General features: G+C 45.1%; 1 protein-coding gene across 1 annotated transcript in view; it reads right to left on the bottom strand.

Moving 5' to 3' along the window:
- The window catches only part of grin2ca (glutamate receptor, ionotropic, N-methyl D-aspartate 2Ca), a 58,272-nt gene that overhangs the window by 31,004 nt on the left and 6,094 nt on the right, over positions 1 to 21,174 (bottom strand). The window contains exon 2 of the mRNA XM_084036198.1: positions 8,588 to 9,062. Within this exon, the coding sequence (XP_083892324.1) occupies positions 8,588 to 9,046 (459 nt within the window). The 5' untranslated portion in view covers positions 9,047 to 9,062. The remainder of the gene's footprint in view (positions 1 to 8,587; positions 9,063 to 21,174) is intronic.

The following is a 21,174-nucleotide window of genomic DNA, read 5'->3' as shown; positions in this document are numbered from 1 at the left end:
GGAGAACTTGCTCACAAAATGTGAATACTTCATTTTTAGATTTGGATACTTACATCATCAACCGATTTCACCCAGTAATATCGGGACATCCATCCATCAACCAATCAGAGCGAGATTATGACATATCTGGCTTTCAAAAAATAAACAAATGAATAAATAAGTCAATGTTACTGATAACTGTAAAGTTCACACGCAGGAAATAAGTCCAGCGGCGTCTTGACCGGGACTCGGTCTCGGTCTGAGGACTCAGATGGATTAGACTGCATGCAGAAGCCATCTCATGCAGGTCGGTCACGCAGGAGCTTGAGAACGATCGTATAAATCTGATTTCTCTGCTCTCCCCCTCGCTAATACCTCAATCCTGCATCTGCAACGCTTCACCACCACGTTTGTCCTGCAGGTGTGTGTGTGTGTGTGTGCCTTGTACATATTTAAAGAGCTCAATTAGCAGAGAGCAGCCTGATAGCGTGGCCCAGAGGAGCCCGGGGCTTTACCTCAGGCTGAGCTGCAGCTCAAACGCCCGAGTCACAACCGCCATGTTGCCGTGCAGAGCAAGTTCAGCGGCGTCCAAGTGTGTGACGGCGGGCATCGGACCAACGTCACCGTCGGTAACACTGGATGGAGCAGGAGGTCTGGGTGCATGAAACTCACAGGACTTTCACCCAGGAGACTGCTGTGAGTGTCCCGTGTGAACCAAGCAGTTCTGTTGGGTTTTTGTTTCGTTCCTCTGGATGCCTTTTAATGACCTTTTTGAATATAATGACATCTTTTTGATGATCTTTACCATGAATTTGCATGCTATAATTATGACGTCATCACGTTTCATCAACGTACTATACTGTGCCTTTAAATGCCTGTACCCTGGGAAACGTAGTTTGTTTTTGAATTAACGGAGACAGGTTAGTTATTAGTATAAGAATGTAATTAGGTTTGTCTGGCTGCATTCCACTTCGTCTTCCTGATCTCCCTCCAACATTTATTTGTCTTAGCAGTCTCAACACGATGAATCATAAACAGGCTCTCTGTCTTTGTTTTAAAAAAAAAAATATTGCACAAATATTTTGTTCGGAATGAGGTTGATTTTTCTGAGCCGGTTGAGTATTTTTGCATTTTTGTATTGTTTATTTGTCTTGCTTTTATCCATTTTGGCCTTCCGTACACACTTAATGTGCCGACACGCCTCCACAACTGTTTGCTAATATTTTGAATCCTGGATTCAAGAATGTGTTTTCTCTTTTTTTTGGAGGCCTCATCCAGCCAACTCTTCAGGATTTGGCAAATATTAGATTAAGATTAGATTGTTGAAGCCTGTCAGGAGCTCTAGTTACTTTAAGATGTTCAAATATTTGCCTCACTCATTAAAATAAGTGTCCTATTCCGATTATATTCATAAAAATGGAATTACTCCCTCCAAAAACTCTAAAAAAAAAGGTGTAATTTTACATCACAATCATACAGATATCGGACATTAAAGACAAATCTCTATAATCTCCTGATACATATGATCACATATACTATGTATAATGTGTGTGTTATGACCGGGCTGAATGTAAATGGCTCCGATCAGCACGGTGTAAGCTGTTTGTCACAGTAATAGTCCACAGTCCCAAAGAAGATTACGGCCATTGAGTGGAAAGCTTAGCCTCTCAAGGCTTAGATTCCACCCGCGAGAAGCAGAATATATATAAATATATAAATATAAAATATATACACAAGGACTTCCTGTCTGTTTCCCAACACACGAGGCCGAACGCCGTCCACGCCTCCAACTCTCACCTCACAACCCTCCAAACCCGCTGTGTTCACGTCTCTCCATCTTGAGTGAAAAAGCTTTGCAGCCGGCCGATTAGACGCTCGTTAAAGCGGTGATTAATCTCCCAACCACAGATGTTTGTGTCGCCACGGAAACCGATACCGTGGCGCGACCAGCTACCTGCTTTAACAACACCTCTCCACAGCGTTGGTATAGAATAGACCATTAAAACAAAAGTGCGTTTACACAGCTCCGCCACACAAAAACATGTGGAAAATAAATAGAAATTTCATTTGACAGTTTCCAGCTGATAAAAATTAGAAAAGTAAAAAGTCCTGCCGTTTTTTGGGGGCTTTGTCTTGTTTTTTCTGTATATCCTCTTATTTCCCACTTCATTCAATGCAGAAATATTTTGGCAAATATTTAAAATAATGTGTTTTTATTCTCAAAAGGTGAAATTCTGCCTAAAGATATAGGACTCTCTGTCTCTCTCTGTCTCTCTCTCTCTCTCTCTCTCTGTCTCTCTCTGTCTCTCTCTCTGTTCTGGCCGTGGCTCTTTTGCCATGACATATGTCGGCCTCCGCCGCGCAGCAGGAAACGCCCCGGCGTCGCCTTCCTGTGCTGCTGACGTCACCTAGATCCTGCACAGCCCCCCCCCCCCCCCACTCGCTCATATTTCCACTCAGAAAAAACAACATTATGACACCAGGCATAGAAGGTGGAGGGAGGCTGAAGTAGTATGCATGGAGGAAAATCATGACAAACAATTATTTAGTCATTTTCTATTCTTTGCCCTTTGTTGTGCTGTTATTTAATACAATTTCTTACTTTATTTCCTTTTATTTTACCATATTTTACTCCTGCTGCTTTTAAAACAAATGGAAATAAACAATAAATTACGAATGTTTTCATTGCTACCAAGTACATACAAATCTAAATATCTAATAAGGAAATTGATAAAATATTATCTATTAAACGTGTTCATGTGACGCTGTGCTTGCTGATGTTATAATGTCTCGTCACCACGTTGCTCCTCTGACACCAGGGTGGTGTAAAGTCTACACCTGTTCACCCCCCTCCTCCTCCGTCTGCTTCGTATTCCTGTTCTAGCCGCTCTGCCTCGTCTCTCCACAGCTTACATCGTTAAAGTGCCGCCGGTTTTAAAAAATGCAGCGGGATGCAGACGGAATAAAAAAAGAAAAGAAAGAGCTCCTCCTCGGGCTCGTGTTCCTGCAAAGACATTTAGAGTCTCGCTTTTGTCCATTTTACAGGATGTGATCCGTCAGACCGGACGCTTTGAATGTTAAGTCGGGGGAACTGAACTAAAGGCATAATGTGAAAACACGTTTTTTACTGTCGTCAAACTGCTGAACTAGGAAGGATTTTACCAACTAAGATGTTGTAAAATAATCATTCTGAGGCCCTTCATCTCGTTTTTCCGTTAAATAATTAGCATTGCTTTATTAAAAAAAGCTCCGGCATCTTCAGCGTCTCTCACTATAAACACAATCTCTCTGTGATATGACGCGATTAGTTTTAACTGAATGTTAAGTGATGAATTTCTGTTTAAAATCTCACGGTTTATTATGGAAAGCAGTGACAGTTTTCCCTTTTTGAAACCAGCTTCGGCCGACGTCTCGCTGGTTCCTGTCGGCCGTGATTAACGGTTATTGATCCGTCCCCCTGTTTGAGCAGGCCCGTGGGAACTGATTGATCCGTCTGACATACGGCTGCCGGAGCTCTAACTCCATAAAAACGCATGAATAAATAACGTGAACTTTTGCTGAATACATTCCAGTCTGAACAGTACTTCCTCCTGAGCGTCATTATTCCTCGTCTTGTCCTCGTCGAGGTAGAAAAAGAGTGAAGGATGCTGGTTACGATCAACAAATTAAAATGTCCCAGTTTATCACCTAATTCTACGCTGTCACTTTCAGGAAGATCAAACCCTCGGCTTTCAGCGATACGTATGAAAAATGAATGAGCTCCTGTTGCCTTGTTGACTACCTTTTGACAGCGGCCCATAAATCAATCGACGGGGGCGCCGTCGCCGATCGTTTTACAAAGAGGACTCAAAGAGGGACCAGGTACCCGGTTCAGAACTGTCACAGCAACTTCAGTGGGAATAAATGATAACGTTAATTGCATCTGTAGGAAGGAGGGACCGCTTGAACACGAATGGCATCCATGGGAATTTCCAAATAAAGGACACTTTGCATGGATATTGGACGTATTGATCCAGTGGGATGGATCGTTAGAGCCCTACTTAACACGTTTACCAGAGATCCAATCAACTAGTTGATGTTTGAAATCTCATCGTGAAACAGTTGAATGATTCTTTGCTGCTTCATTGACTTCCACCATCTTGCTCCAGCAGCTTATATCCTCTGGACGGACTGATCCCCCAGGTGATCTAGTCTCTTGGAGCGATGTGATCCTTAGTGATCTCTCTTGGATGTTTGGGGCAGATATGCTGACGGGTGTTCTCTTTCTAACTACCCCACAGCCTGCTGACGGCGGCGCTTTTTGAAACTTTTTCTCATTTCTAGAGTGTTAAATTGTGAAATAGTCACAAAATGTCAATTATTTTCTCGTCAAACTAATATATTTCTAATAAACAAAACCTCTGCATTAGGAAACCCATCGCCTTTGGGTTTAAAACGATGATGTGCAGTTTAGGTTTAGGCAACACTTCGGAGCTTCAAATCCTGGTGCATATACACCTTCTGTCATTTATCTTTCCATTCCCACAACAATATACAAAGAAAAGGACATGTATTTGGTAAATTTAAGAATGTTGATTAATTGCAATTAATGCACAGCTACCATGCGATTATCTGATTTAAAATGTTTAATCGTTTGACAGCCCTGGTTCAAATGTAGTCTTGTGAAATGTCATTTTTGGTGAGAAAAAAACCCCCAATGCGAGATGTTGTCACACATAAATAATATATATATATATATATATATATATATATATATATATATATATATATATATATTAGGGCTGTCAAAGTTAACGCGTTAATAACGCGTTAACGCAACATCCTCTTAACGGCGTTAATTTTTTTAACGCGCGATTAACGCTCGGTATTAAAAAAAAAAAAAAAACGCGCATTGTATGATTTATGGCCGTCGGTGGCACCTGTAGTCTTGATCCAGAGGGAAGGTAACTGTCCACAGGCAGCTGTGTTTCCCCGCGTCCCATTCATTGTATTCTGGTAGCGTTGCGGCGAATGTTGAGAGACGGCGCGCGAGTTGGCCGCTCCTCAAGTATAAGTCGAATCTACTTTATGCTAATCAGAGGCGCCGGGCTCGACTCGCCGCCTCGGGAACGCTCGCAAACGCTCGCAAAAATCTGTTGTTTGAAGGAGAGCGCCTGTCAATCATCCTCTAGTGGCAGCCCACCAAGCGTGCAATACTGGGAAGCGGCGAGTCCACACGCGTTTAAAATCGATTTGTGAACGGCAAATTCACCTTCAAAAGACTGCCGGATGGTTCAGTCGATAAGACCAAAGTCATCTGCGCGTACTGTGGGTATGAAATGAGCTACCATAGAAGTACGTCCAGTCTGAGATATCACTTGCAAGCCAATGCACTTATATCCTAACTGTACTTATCTCCTGTTACACTCTCTCCTGTGACATGTTCACTTTAATTGTTTGTGATATATTCTTATAACCCTGTTTTGATCCCATGTTTTGGTAAGGGGATATTTGAAGTGTTAAATAAACATTTTCATAAATCAAGTATATTTGCCCTTATGTTGTTAAAAGTATTAAGAATATGAAAAAAAATTCATTAAAGTACATTTAGAAGAAAAAAAAATGTGCTAAAAAAAATGCGATTAATTTGCGATTAATCGCGAGTTAACTATGGACAAAATGCCATTAATCGCGATTAAAAAAAAATCAATCTTTTGACAGCCCTAATATATATATATATTAGAGAGGACTTTTTAACAAAAGCCAGTGTGTAAATTGTACTAAAGGAATGTAGACGTGGAGATTTACTATATATATAGAAATGGTATCGATTGTAATGGAATGGTATCGGCTACTATATTTCAGGTATCGTGACATCCATATTCGTTTCCATATCTTCTTACTTCTCTGAATTAGCCGGCCGTGTTTAAATTATTATGTCCACTTTGCCATAAATCTTTAAAGATCACCATTTGGCAGAATCACGTTGCAGGGCTTCAAACTGTATTTTTCTCCACGTGATGGTCTTTTTTTTGTGTGCTCCATGTCGTCTTCTGCAGAAGGCACTAAAATGTCACCAGAAACGGGGAAAAAAAGCCATTCTGAAAGGATTAGAGTTGGTCTCTGTGGCCGAGCCTATTGTGGAGGCTGATCATCGCTGTTAATTCTTCCAGCTTCCACTCGAAAAGCAGTTTAACGGCTCGTATGTTTCAGCAGCGCCCCTCGAACTGTTGAGCTCACCTGAGAGTTAAAGGAGCTGCATAAAACACTAGTCTTTATTTATATATGTATATAGTGACTAAAACATGAATAGAAGAGAATGAACTCATGAATTCATGTTTCGTCTTTGACCTTGACAAAGTTCCCTAATTAATTCCCGGCTTCCTGAACCGAGAGCAGCTCTCATGCATTCCCGAGCAAATCGGTACTTCTGATACGTATTCATCTTTAAGTCATTTCTCGTGGCCGTCCATCTTATCTAATGCTGATTACGTCTGATCTAATTAGCACTCAAGCGACTGTACGTGTGGGCTCCTCTGTGATTATATGACTGCTCTCCGGAAAAATAAATCCATACCTCCAGTGGAATTGAGATTTAAAAGACGGTTTCATTTTCGGCTCTGAGGTGCTGTAATTACCAAAGAATGTGCCGCAGGCTCTCTCTCCGACTGATTGATTGAATATTTAATATGTCGACCAATATGCCAAGAAAGTGAAAGTAAGGGAGCGCAACGAATAGCCCAAAAACATGATCCGAAAATCAAAGTGGAACATCTCCTGGCGTTTTATCCTCTCCGTCCACCGGAGGATTCATCGTACATGATCAACTTTAATCTCTTTTTTGTCCTTCTCAAGTATTATATCTCATATTTGAGGTTTTATTTAACAGCTCTAGTTGCCACTTAAACAAATAAACAAACCATGTATAAAGTAGCTAGGAGTAAGAATTACCAGAGAACCCCTGATACGATATTATCACAATACTTATGTCTTAATGCAATTGTCAAGCAGAGAGACTGACCAGCACTCCCTCTTTGTTCCCGTCAACTTCCTGTCAATCACGCTGACTTTACCCATGAAGTCATCAGGAAAACTCAGCATCCAGTGGACTGATTTGTGGATGTTTATCACACCGCGACCTATATTTAGCCCGACTCAGTGCTATTTATCCCGTAATATGATAAACAAAGATGATTTTTTTTGTTTTTATTGCTAAATTGTAATTTTGTTTTCACCAATCGGTTTCCAGCCCGCCCTCATGTCTGCCCACCTGTCTTGCTGTCTCATTGGTTTCGTGTGTATTTGATGTCTTTCCTTGTGTCATTTGGTTGCTTCTTTTTAGAAAGTTAAGGCAATGTCAAAGTAATACCTGATGATGCCAGTTATACAGCTTATTAATCCACCACTGGTATCTGGATTTATGATCAAATCTCTGGTTGTATTGGGCCTGAAAGGGTGGCCATCCCTAGAAGGATGTGAGTACCTCCTAAAGGAGACAACGAGAGGGACCTGCCTCATCACCGATGTGATCCCGTACACATGAAAGTCGGTTATTACCTGCCTCCGTCGCTCCACACCTGCCCACGTCTCTTAAAACTCACAATTTATAGCCGCTAAAAACGGGGCTGATGGAGAGAAATGATGAACGGCCATCGGCTTGGCCCTGTTAGCGTAGGAATTTGAGAGTCTATCACTGAGCCCATAACATCAGGAAAATGAGGTGCGATTTACGAGCCGGAGGTGGACCTCCACCGCTGCTGCTGCTGTTCAGCCGATGATGATCTGTATTCATCGTGTTCATTATTTATACAGCGTCCTGTTTATCTCCTGTGAGTCGCTGGCTGTGAATGATATCAGTAAGAAGTGACCGGTAGATTTAATAAGGCTCCTCAGACGCACAAGTGGCCAAATGTTTACCCAGAGTGCAATATTTTATGCCTCTGGCGCCGGCGACAGCGAACGCCCCGAAGAATTTCTTCAAATATTGGCACAAACGTCCACTTTGGACCCGAGGAGCTCCTGATTAGAATTTGGTGGTCAAAGGTCACTTTGACAGCTTTTTTTGCTTAAATAAAAATCATTGAAGTGAGATGATAATCGTAATAAGATCGTATTGGGGGCTCTGATGATTGTTTTATATACAGTTAATTTGTTTGATTAATTAAACATGCTGGAGGTCACCGTCAGTATTTAGAGCTGAAAAGTATCTCGCAAGAAATAATCCAAGTAACTGGACTGCAGCTGTTTTAGAGGTTGTCTGTTCTTCTGAAAACAGTATCTCACCTGGAGGGAATTTCCATTAGTCCACTTTCCACTTTGATCAGTTTATATTGGCGGAAAAAGGTCGCTGTGACCTCAAGAAACCCCCTTTTGACCATAACTCAAGGTTTATTTAGCTAATTATGATAATTTCACACAGCTTCAACTCTACTTTGGGGGATGTTTCATGCAAATGCAGGTGGTTAAATGAATTAAACTGCTATGGTTTGATTGGTTTTTAAAATTTGACCCAACAATGGTAGTCCCACAAGTAAATCCTCAACCAGTTCTTTGCTGGCCCCTGACCCTGAGCCATCCCAGAGCCAGCCCTGAGCCGGCCCCCGTCCCTGACCACGTCCCCCACACTGACCTTGTAGGGCAGGACGACGGCAGATCCTCCACTGATGCCCACGATGGGCACCGCCGTCTGCGTGGAGATGAAGTCCAGGATCTGCGCAACGGCCTCCGAGCCCACGTTGTCCTCGAACACCACGCCATGGACGCGGTTGGTCGACAGCGTGTCGCAGATGCGGGTGAGCAGCGCCCGCGGGTTGGTGTTGTTGACCAGCACGGTGATGGGGTTCACCTCCAGGGGCAGGTCCATGAAGTTCTCCCGGCTCAGCCGCCCCTTGATCTCTGTCTGGTAGGCCGAGCCACTGAACACCACCGCCACATTCACGGAGGGCGTCGGGATCCCGAAGGGCCGGCCCGAACAGAAGGGGGCGCCGCAGAACAGCAGCAGCAACAGGAGCAGCAGCGGCGGCGATGGCGACGGCGGCGGTGGCGGCCACCACGGGGAGTCGCTCAAGCAGCCTAGACGAACGCCCATCTCAGTCACCTACTGCCTGGAGGAGGGGTCAGAGTGGAGGGGGGAGGGGTCAGATAGAGGGGGGGTCAGGACACGGATCGACATGTTAGAAACAGCAACAGTCGCTTGTCTTTTTCTGGAATGTTGTAATAATACGTAATAATCTCCTGCCTTTTGTTTGGCTTATTTTTGATTAATGACCTTCTATGTGCATCGCCGCTCCGCCCGCTGTAACTAAGGCAGCGTATGAGCCCATTAACGGAGCTCAGAAGAGTATTTTTAGAGTGTGTGTCGACGTGCAAACACGAGGGTGGCGGCGGCGGCGGCGGTGGCCGGGCTGTCGCGTCTTAGGAGCGACAGCTGCCGCCCCGCTGCTGCCGCATACCGCCGTCCAACCCCGACAGATGGCGTCCAGCGTTTAATGCAACAAATGGAGAACAAGAGGATTTATCGTTTTCCCTCTCGTGACATTACTTTTGAAGCTGTTGCTTAATTTCTTTATTTATTTTTTTTCAAAACTTAATCTGCCAAAGTTCTGCATGCGTGCGTTTGGTTTGGTGATGAACTGACGTCCGAGCTGTAGTATTAGTGTGGTGTTCTTAAGGTTTGAAAAGTGCTTGGATGTAGAATAAAGGTCTTGAAATGTGTGTTGTATGTGATGACATCTATGATAGAACAGAGAAAAGAAGATCTCCATATTTGAGGGACTGAAAACAGCATTTTCTGACATTTCTTTATGAAAAATGACTTTTGATGATGAACAGATGATGAAAATAGTTGGTGATTATATTTCTGTGGATCTGTTAGTGGAATTAGTTTTCCTTTCATTTGTGGTCCTTCTGTAAAAAGCTGTCTCCAAACATCATGTTGGTTGTTTAGAGGACAATAACATCTCATTTAATGTGATGAACAAGTGACATAATAAGTAGACTGAATACTGACCATTAGATTGATACAAATATGGAGTTTACCACAGCTGGAAGGGGCTGGAAAAGCATGGAAATGCACATTGAAATGCTTGAAAAGTGCTTGAATTAGACGTGTGATTGTGATTTGTAAGCTTTGTTTTGGGGGAAAGTTTCTATTTTTCTAACTGACATTTGAATTATTCAACATTTACAAAGGGACTGAAAATCCCCAAGTCAGCCTCTTTGTGCAACGTTGCATCACTAAATGACTGGATTGCAACCAGCAACTCCTGCCCTGAACCGTCTCCGTTTCTTCCCCAAAACACTGATTGCTTCGCTTCCTGCGCTCCGGAAGGTAAATCGGAGGAGAAACGGCGTGCCGGAGATGTAGCCAGACGGCGGCTTGTGTCGAGGCTGTCAGACAGACTTAGGCTCTTTGTCAAAAATCTGTCACGGCCATGTTTGCCCCCCCACCCCCGGAGGGAGTCCTCCACACTGGTCGCCTGTCACAGAGATCTGATCCACCATGTGATGGAATCCCAGTGGGGTGAATATATTGTAATCCCTTGGTAATCCCCCCGCCAGGCGTCATGGCCTTCGGGCTTGATTGCGGCGTATAAACTTATCAAGAGATTTGGCCACTGCGTGAGGCTCTGTGTTGCTGCCACGCCGGCGGCGGCGGTGCTCCCCGTGTTCTACTTCCTGTGTGGGACTGAAAACAGGAGGATGAACCGACCTGGTCTCCTGGAGTAAATATCACTGAAATCCACATCAAAGATGTCCCCCATGCTTGCTGAGGTGTCCATGCTTATGTCCCGTACATGTGATTCTCCAGGTAGGCGGTGGCGGCGGCTCGTAAATCATTCTGTAAATTGATTAGTCGTCGCCGTGAGAGGGCATTCGCCACCTTCCCTTCAATGACACTCGCTCCGTGTTTTCAGCAGCGACAGCAGCGGGAGCGTTTAGGGTTAATGTCTTCGATGGGGAGCGACGTACGTGCTCGCAATGCTCAAAAGCTTCGACCTTCCGGGTGTTTAATCAAGACGGGGGGGAAACAGCTGAGGCAGATATATGAAGGTCGAATCCCGTGGGGGGGCGGGCATCGAGTGGATATAGAATTAAAGCAAACAGGAAATGAGTCATCAATAACTTGTGACAAGGTGCTGTAGTGTCCACATGCCTTCTAATGCCAAGGCAAGGTGATAACATTCTGTGGCAAAGAGGAGATTCCAGTACTTATTTACGATACGGTGTTATCACAATTTAAAATATTTTATATTAGTATTGCATAAACATATATTACAATATATTGTGATTTATTACCTTTTTTCCACTGCAGATCATCTGTTTTATCTAATAATGCTTCTTCTACCAATCTTCCGACCAATCCCGCCGACTTGCATCATCTAGTTACCATAAAGGCTTGATTTGTATTTGCAATATTAATAGTTTATACAATAATGTGTCCTCCTGTGGATGTATTTTAGATAATCAATATAAGTGTACGCTATATTTTATTTCTCTGTCTGAAGGGGAACTGAACTGAAAGTGAAACCACCAGACTCCATTGACAAAACCAGTAATTTTACCTCTCTGTCGCTGGTCTACTTCTGCTTCCAGAAGTCAGTTTGTTTTACGTTATTGTGTGATTTCAGTGTTTTAAAAGGTTAGTTGTTAGTAGTCACACAATAACGCTTACAAACTGATTGGGGCAGCGATGGACCTGTTAATGGAGTCTGGTGGCATTGAACTGCTTTAGTTCTGGATTGATTGAACTCTAAAATACGTCTGCAGCAGAATCCTCCTGTCTGACTGAAGTTAACACACTTACTATAGAATACTGACTCATGCAAACCACTTATATCTGAACTCTCTCTTTAATGTTTAGATTCTGAACAGTGCCGCCCGCTAAGCTTCGTGACACAGCTGAATTGCTGATTGGCTCCGTAGATTCCTCTGGACTCTGACCCCCCCATGAAACCAGAAGTCAGCATAAAAACCTGCAGAATGCACCGACCATATAAAAGAGGCTTTTCATCTGTGCTCGGGCTAAATCCTCCCCCCAAAAAATAAATAAATAGCAAATAAAAAAGGTCACTGTGTGGAGGATGCATGACTTTAGGTGCATGAGTGAATTATGATGACACGCCGTGTATTACGGCTCCGAAGCCTTGCATGTAACAGATACGAGGTAGATGATGTAGTCTGAGCGCGAGCCAGAGACAGGTTGCTGTCTGCGTCATGACGCTGCTACAAAGTGGATTCAGCATGAGTCATGGTGTAGCTGGTGACGGAGGGAGTGATATCATTTACCAGCCTGTCATCTCCCTCTGTTTTTATATGGTTTGATCCTGTTTGATTCCAGCTTCTTACCAAATATTGCACATTATTGGTTCGTGATCCCCCGGAGGAAATGTTGCTCATCTGATATTTTATGTAACTTTATACTTTGATCCCACAAGTAAATATTATACTTTTTACAAAACATTTATTTGATAATATTAGACTTTAGATTTAAATACACTATGATGTATATTAGTATATCATTTTTAAGTAATTAAACTGAGCTGCAGCATAACACAGATTACACTCCAGTAATAGAATATATGATTTGTGTAATTTAAGTATATTTTTTATAGCTTTTACTTGTACAGTACATAAAATGATCCCGGTGAAGCAGGTCGCCACGGCTAATTAACAGGAAACCCTAAACGTGAAATTGATTAGTCACATAATAGTCACATAGTTTGTGATGGATTTAGATGCTATATCATCTTTATTATACACATTTACAGAGATTTTTCTAGATTTTAAAGTTATTTTTTCAACAATATGAACCACTTCTTCTATCTCAGTGACAGTACGAGCCCCGGGTGACTCGTCATTCCTGGTCTTTAGCCGCTCCCTTAACTCTTCTGCTGACGCTGTTAAAATGATAGACCTTTTCTTTTTATGGATCTAGGAAAGCAGGACATGGACTCAGGACTCAAGGGGCAGGAAGCGTAGCCTAGTGATATGAATGTACTCACTTACGTTCACCTCCACTACATCGCTCGAGGTAAATAAAGTAAAATACACCTGAAGTTTCCCTTCAACACCTGCAGCAGGGAAATCTGTCCATATGCACAATGAATACGAGACTATTAAACACATAAAGCCACTCAGTACATATGTTCATTACAACTCTCACTTCCCTCTGTAGTGCCTGAGATACGAACATATTGATGTTAAATTAAAAAAGAACATTAAAATTCAACCTGCTGGAGCTGCTCTCCCTGTTGGATCAGAGTTATGTGGCTTTTACATCATTTCTGTTACAGATGTGCACAACTGGAAGTGGCCGTTTATCTGCCGGTAACTGTAAATACATTTTCCAACATTAAAACATCTGGATGGAAGGTGTCTCACACCACCTGCTCCTGTGAAGAGCGATCACATCACATCTGTAGGCCTCTCTCCGCAAGCATTCGCAACTTATTTCCAACCGAGGCTCATTCTGTCAATGTTTAAAAGTGTGACAAGGAGAGAATAAGGCCTGAACTTATGGAGACACGACCCCGGGGAACTGGAATATGCTAAATTAGACTTTACTGCGCTGGCTCCCTCGTGCAACGTCCATGTAATGTCCGATTCAGTTCATGTGAAGAAGCTGGAGGACTCAAAGTGAAGCCGAAATGATCAAGACACGGGTGTTTATGTGCAAATGAACTAAACGGACTGAACTAAAACAGAAACCTGGACCTGAACCTGGATCCCTTCTTGGATAAGATTGGACAGCCCTGCTTTAGAGGACCCAGATAAGCGATGGATGGATGGATGGATGGATGGATGGATGGATGGATGCTAAAAGCTAAAATCATTGTCGGACCCAAAGCCTGCTTGAACGTGATTGGTCGATACTACTCGGGACTACAAACTGAAACCAAAACGACCTTTTTAGATGACCTAAAATCCAACAAAACCATGCCCATGTCTTTGCACCTTTTTAATGGTTTTGTCAGGACCTGCTTTAGTTTCGTCTCTTAAATCGAACTCCGAACTTTCACCAAGTTATTTGTGTTATTTATAGGGTTTAAGGCCCCCGAGGGACGGAGGTGTGGAGGTGGCAGCTCGTTTCTCAGTCTACGGCTTCTCAGGGAGGTTTTTGGGAGATGAGTCCCCGTAATGTGACCGACCAGATACGTGTCCCCGCAATGTCATTAATACAAGTACACACACACACCGCCGTGCTATCTCCCGGTGGCAGATTATTTAAGCTGAAGTTGTTTTTTTACAACCTCTCTTTGCTGGACTCAAACTTCAGAACAACGTGGGGAATCGATGCGACTGGAGAAGCTCAACCACGTTCCTGTTTGACTGATGATGAGACTTTTAAATCAGATTTTATATTACTGGACCACCTTTGTATCTCCACGGTCGTGTGACTAACAGGAGATGTGCTTATCCCCCTCTAGTGGGTGACGTACGCTGGAAGCAAGAAGGAAGTGCATTCACAATAACGGCCGTGGCGTTATCACGCTTATCACCTGATTTTATGTCCTATTCTCACCACCGACACCTGGCTGTTTGGATAAAACCGAGGCGGCGATAATGCAAAGTACATCTGCATGTTAAACCTGCACATATGCTATCTGCCCCTGTGTGCAGAATAGTGTTGATAAGGTGAATAGGATTTTTCCTGCACACGTCGACACTTCCTGCTCAGTATGTACGGCGTTCGCCGGCTCGGGGTGAGAATACGAGCTCGATTTAACAGACGGCTGCTTCGGCTGCGTGTATATATATACACATTGTATTCTCACATATTGGTTTTCTTCATAGTATAATGTAGCTTTCATTTACTTTTTTCACTTTATTTCATACCGCACGTATTTGTTCTTTCACATTCTCCTTGGGTTATAGTTAATTTCCATTTTTTAATCTGTTGTTTTTATTTCAACGTTATTTCTTTTGTGCCAGTAATTCTCTGCTACGCTTCCCATAATGCATTTCACAGCCTCCTCTACATACTCCCACTTCCCCTTCCTTCTCTGGTGTTGACCACGTGCATTGTGGGTCCAGCTGATTCCTGATCCGGCTCATTAACGGCGGTAAACACATCTGGTCCAGGGCGTGAGCGGCGTTTAATAATGAGCTATCCTCCTGTCCTCCTGTAAACCTGTCCACATGTCCACCTGTCCCCTGTCCACCTGTAAACCTGTCCTCCTGTAAACCTGTCCACCTGTCCTCCTGTCCCCTGTCCACCTGTAAACCTGTCCACCTGTCCTCCTGTCCCCTGTCCACTTGTCCACCTGTAAACCTGTCCTCCTGTCCACATGTCCACCTGTCCTCGTTTCCACCTGTAAACCTGTCCTCCTGTCCACTTGTCCACCTGTCATCCTGTCCACTTGTCCACCTGTCCTCCTGTCCTCCACTCCTCCTGTCCACATGTCCACCTGTCCACCTGTCATCCTGTCCACTTGTCCTCCTGTCCCCTGTCCTCCTGTCCACCTGTCCGCCTCTCCTCCTGTCCCCTCTCCTCCTGTCCACCTGTCCTCCTGTCCCCTGTCCTCCTGTCCACCTGTCCACCTGTCATCCTGTCCACTTGTCCTCCTCTCCCCTGTCCATCTGTCCTCCTGTCCACCTGTCCCCTCTCCTCCTGTCCACCTGTCCACCTCTCCTCCTGTCCACCTGTCCTCCTGTCCCCTGTCCACCTGTCCACCTGTCCACCTCTCCTCCTGTCCCCTCTCCTCCTGTCCACCTGTCCTCCTGTCCTCCTGTCCCCTCTCCTCCTGTCCACCTGTCCTCCTGTCCACCTGTCCACCTCTCCTCCTGTCCCCTCTCCTCCTGTCCACCTCTCCTCCTGTCCACCTGTCCCCTGTCCACCTGTCCTCCTGTCCACATGTCCACCTGTCCTCCTGTAAACCTGTCCACCTGTCCTCCTGTCCCCTGTCCACCTGTAAACCTGTCCACCTGTCCTCCTGTCCCCTGTCCACTTGTCCACCTGTAAACCTGTCCACCTGTCCACCTCTCCTCCTGTCCCCTCTCCTCCTGTCCACATGTCCACCTGTCCTCCTGTAAACCTGTCCACCTGTCCTCCTGTCCCCTGTCCACCTGTAAACCTGTCCACCTGTCCTCCTGTCCACCTGTCATCCTGTCCACTTGTCCTCCTCTCCCCTGTCCTCCTGTCCACCTGTCCGCCTCTCCTCCTGTCCCCTCTCCTCCTGTCCACCTGTCCTCCTGTCCCCTGTCCTCCTGTCCACCTGTCCACCTGTCATCCTGTCCACTTGTCCTCCTCTCCCCTGTCCATCTGTCCTCCTGTCCACCTGTCCCCTCTCCTCCTGTCCACCTGTCCACCTCTCCTCCTGTCCACCTGTCCTCCTGTCCCCTGTCCACCTGTCCACCTGTCCACCTCTCCTCCTGTCCCCTCTCCTCCTGTCCACCTGTCCTCCTGTCCTCCTGTCCCCTCTCCTCCTGTCCACCTGTCCTCCTGTCCACCTGTCCACCTCTCCTCCTGTCCCCTCTCCTCCTGTCCACCTCTCCTCCTGTCCACCTGTCCCCTGTCCACCTGTCCTCCTGTCCACATGTCCACCTGTCCTCCTGTAAACCTGTCCACCTGTCCTCCTGTCCCCTGTCCACCTGTAAACCTGTCCACCTGTCCTCCTGTCCCCTGTCCACTTGTCCACCTGTAAACCTGTCCACCTGTCCACCTCTCCTCCTGTCCCCTCTCCTCCTGTCCACATGTCCACCTGTCCTCCTGTAAACCTGTCCACCTGTCCTCCTGTCCCCTGTCCACCTGTAAACCTGTCCACCTGTCCTCCTGTCCCCTGTCCACTTGTCCACCTGTAAACCTGTCCACCTGTCCACCTCTCCTCCTGTCCCCTCTCCTCCTGTCCACCTGTCCTCCTGTCCTCCTGTCCCCTCTCCTCCTGTCCACCTGTCCTCCTGTCCCCTGTCCACCTGTCCACCTGTCCTCCTGTCCACCTGTCCACCAGTCCACCTCTCCTCCTGTCCCCTGTCCTCCTGTCCTCCTGTCCCCTCTCCTCCTGTCCTCCTGTCCTCCTGTCCTCCACTCCTCCTGTCCTCCTGTCCCCTCTCCTCCTGTCCACCTGTCCACCAGTCCACCTCTCCTCCTGTCCCCTGTCCTCCTGTCCTCCTGTCCCCTCTCCTCCTGTCCTCCTGTCCTCCTGTCCTCCACTCCTCCTGTCCTCCTGTCCCCTCTCCTCCTGTCCACCTGTCCACCAGTCCACCTCTCCTCCTGTCCTCCTGTCCCCTGTCCTCCTGTCCCCTCTCCTCCTGTCCTCCTGTCCTCCTGTCCTCCACTCCTCCTGTCCTCCTGTCCCCTCTCCTCCTGTCCACCTGTCCACCAGTCCACCTCTCCTCCTGTCCTCCTGTCCCCTGTCCTCCTGTCCCCTCTCCTCCTGTCCTCCTGTCCTCCTGTCCTCCACTCCTCCTGTCCTCCTGTCCCCTCTCCTCCTGTCCACCTGTCCACCAGTCCACCTCTCCTCCTGTCCACCTGTCCTCCTGTCCTCCACTCCTCCTGTCCTCCTGTCTCCCATCTGTAGCCGACAGCGATGAAGTCACAGGAGAGGCGAGTGTATAAATGAGTGAAGGAGCTAATTAGACCAGAGAACCGTCGGGGAGCTCCATCTGCTGCATTGCCGTGGCGATATAGGGCTTTATCAATCAGTCGTCTCCTTCCTGGACCTTACAGCAGGGTGGACGGACGGACGGACGGACGGACGGGTCCACTCTTTATTTCCTGTCTGCTGCTTCTTTGAAATATTTCATCAAAGTCAGGTTTGTGCCTGAACAAACCTGAGGGTAGAAGTCATATCATTCCAAGTGTGTTTAATATGAATTCTGGTCATTGAAAGGGTTATTGATCGCTGTTCATACATACTGTGCACAAAGACATCCCTTTCCAAAGTGATTTTAATGAGAGAAGCTTCGTTAAGTTCAGCTTATTGAGTCTTTAGCCAGTTTTTAGAGCAGCTCTTGATTTGACGTCCCCGAACTGCTCAAATCTCACATTAGTCGCGTTTCACCGAACGAGGACTGTGAACTTTGACCCATCACGGACACCAGTGTGGTTTTAAAGAGGATTGGAAACCAGCACAATGATCAGAAGACTGTTTCAATGTATTGTCAGTTGGGAGTTTTTCATGATTAACATGCTGAGAGCCGTTTGGGAAGAAGGCGATGTGAATGTTGAAAATGAGGCTGCTGGTTAGGATTTTTTGGGCCGATCAAAGATCACTGCAAGCTGTATCATGTGATCTATATGAAGCTATTTCTCCGTTATTTAACATTGATATGGTATTCAAGTATTTAAGTCCTTGTAGATTTGTTCTGGGTGCTTTGGAGAAGTAACTTATTAAATCATCAGTGCAGCTCTGTAACTTCTCCCAGCGTGCATAGGTGGGGAAATATTAATATGTAAATATATTCATATTTATCTAACTCATAGACATAGACAACGTAAACAACCACACATACGAACACGTCAAACGAGTCTGATTAAAAAAACTAAACAAATAACAGCCGCTCTTATTTCCCAGAATCCCACGGCCGTTTAACTAATCTGCAGATTCATCAGCATCATAAGTACCATGAGAGCAGGACGAGGTGATGACGAGCCAGAAACACAGTTTGACATAGTTGGCGTGCGTCCACACGTCACCCACGCGTCCTTTGACCCGTCTCCGATAAAACAAACTACATCTGGAACCGAAACCACGGAGAATCTGTGTGAGCCAGCTTCTATCCCTGAACCCCCCGAATAGTGAATGCAGAGTCAGACCTTTAGCTCAGATCATCATAAATAAAACCGCTGCCCCCCCCCATCTGATCGGCCGGACGTTTGTTGATGATGCAAAAGCCACACGGCGAATTGAAACCACGCCAAACGCACTCATCGTTGTGTAATTGTTTTGGCTGCTCCTCTAAAAAATAAATAAAAAAACGTTTGGGCAGCTTATAACGGTGGTTCCAGATCCCGTTAGACTTCCATGCAAACGCATTAAGACAACAACTGCCATTTATATTGATGAGGCCGAGTCTGGCTCGCCTCCACCGGCCGGCTGACTGATGGGAGACGAGTCAATTAACGGGGCGGGCCGCACCACTCCCTCACACGCCATTTCACTTCCAATAACAAGTCACTACATCCAGGGTTCCAGGGTGCTGGAAATCCTGGAAAACACTTTTAGTGTGGTGTTTTCAAGGTTTGAAAAGATTAGAATAAAGGTCTTGAAATGTGTGTTGTATGTGATGACATCTATGATAGAACAGAGGAAAGAAGATCTCCATATTTGAGGGACTGAAAACAGCATTTTCTGACATTTCTTTATGAAAAATGACTTTTGATGATGAACAGATGATGAAAATAGTTGGTGATTATATTTCTGTGGATCTGTTAGTGGAATTAGTTTTCCTTTCATTTGTGGTCCTTCTGTAAAAAAGCTGTCTCCAAACATCATGTTGGTTGTTTAGAGGACAATAACATCTCATTTAATGTGATGAACAAGTGACATAATAAGTAGACTGAATACTGACCCAATGGTCAGTATTCAGTCTACTTATTATGTCACTCCATCTTTGTACCAATCCAATGATTGGTACAAAGATGGAGTTTACCACAGCTGGAAGGGGCTGGAAAAGCATGGAAATGCACCTGGAAATGCTTGGAAAGTGCTTGAATTTGACTGACTTGAACCCTGGATATCATTAACAACTGTTGAGTGATATTTGTAGCCGGAGGGTCGGCAGCATTCAAGGTCACTTTCTTCAGTTTGATGCTTCAAACCTCAGAATTCAAATCCAGATAAAACAGTTTTATTGCTGCAAGACTGATAGAAAGATTATGAACAGCAAAGAAAGCAATTATAATAAAATGTCTTTAAGAATCGACATCAGTGGTAAGATGACAGGAATGTTGAAAGGGAAGTTCTTTAAAGTGACACAAAGCTGTGGTTTTTTTTTTTGGATGGTGTTGATAATTTCCTATTTATATACGACTGAATATGTGAGATTATATTCGCGTTTAGTTTTATTTAGATTTGTTTTATTTAAATTGGTTGTTTTCAGTGTTCTTTAAATAAATTCAACTTGTTGATTTTATTTTGATATATATATTTATGTTCCTGCTGAGTTGTTTGAATATAAAATACATTTAGTTGTGAGAAAATAACAAACAAAGAATACGTTTAAGCATGAAAAAAAGATATTTGACCTTGAGTTTTTACAGACAGCTAATTGTAACGCTAATATTAAGTAAACATTCACCTCTTTCAACATCTAGTCAGTTCTGATTGACTCTCCAGGCGGTTCAGAACCAGAACCATCGGGCTGAGAGTGCTGATCTGCCAAACGTCCACTTGGACTCGCTGGATGAACCGATGAAAGGTCACTGTGACCGTGGCAGAAAAAAAACTACAACTCAAAAAAAGTAGGTGCCAGTTCAGAGGTCAGATTTTTCTAAATCGAGAGCCCGTCTGTTGATTTACCGCTCCGGTCTTTCATGGTACGCTCTTAATATAAAGATAAACGACCACCTCAGGCGTGTCGTATAAACATAATAAAAGCATAAACCCGAGTCAGGGTCCTGCAGCGTTTCCCTGCCGAACGATGCTCTTCACACTGAAGCCACGTGTGATTTATCTGTTTCTGCCTGACCTTTGACCTCAGCAGCACCTCCCACCATCACTCCTGCACGGCCGACGTCTTTAAGACGTGCACGCCTCTACGTGCACTAAACAAGACAAGTGATTGATCTCCTAAGGGGTGAAGAAACCGGCTCAGGTGAAATCCCAATAAATCTGCTCTCTGGATTCGGCCTGCAGGTGGAGGAGGAGGAGGAGGAGGAGGAGGAGGAGGGGGGGGGTGTATAGTTTTACATCCTGTGACAGGAATCAGTTGAAGGGTTTTCAGGGCTTTGCCTGGTGTCTCTGTGCATTAAAGGATTTAAATATTCAACGGGGAAGTGGAGCCGAACCGAGCGGTCGGATCCTCCGACGGAGTCGTAACGGAGGGTTCGTGATCAGCAGCTTTTTAAATGCCACAGATGGAAAGTCGTGCTTTATTACAGTTCTGCCTTTGAAAGGCGAAGCTCCATCACCGCTGTAACTCCTGTTACTTTAAACAACGAGTCCGGAGAGTTTGATGAAGCGGTGGATGAGTCGACGCAGGTGAAACAACAACGCCGTTTTTTTTTTTTTTTGCATCGCTCGCTCGCTCGTCAGCGGCCAGATGTTTGATGGA

This window comes from Eutrigla gurnardus (genome assembly GCF_963514095.1).
Source record: "Eutrigla gurnardus genome assembly, chromosome: 20".
Lineage (NCBI taxonomy): Eukaryota > Metazoa > Chordata > Actinopteri > Perciformes > Triglidae > Eutrigla > Eutrigla gurnardus.
Note: the sequence above shows the minus strand (reverse complement) of the source record. Positions and strands in the feature narration are given on the sequence as shown.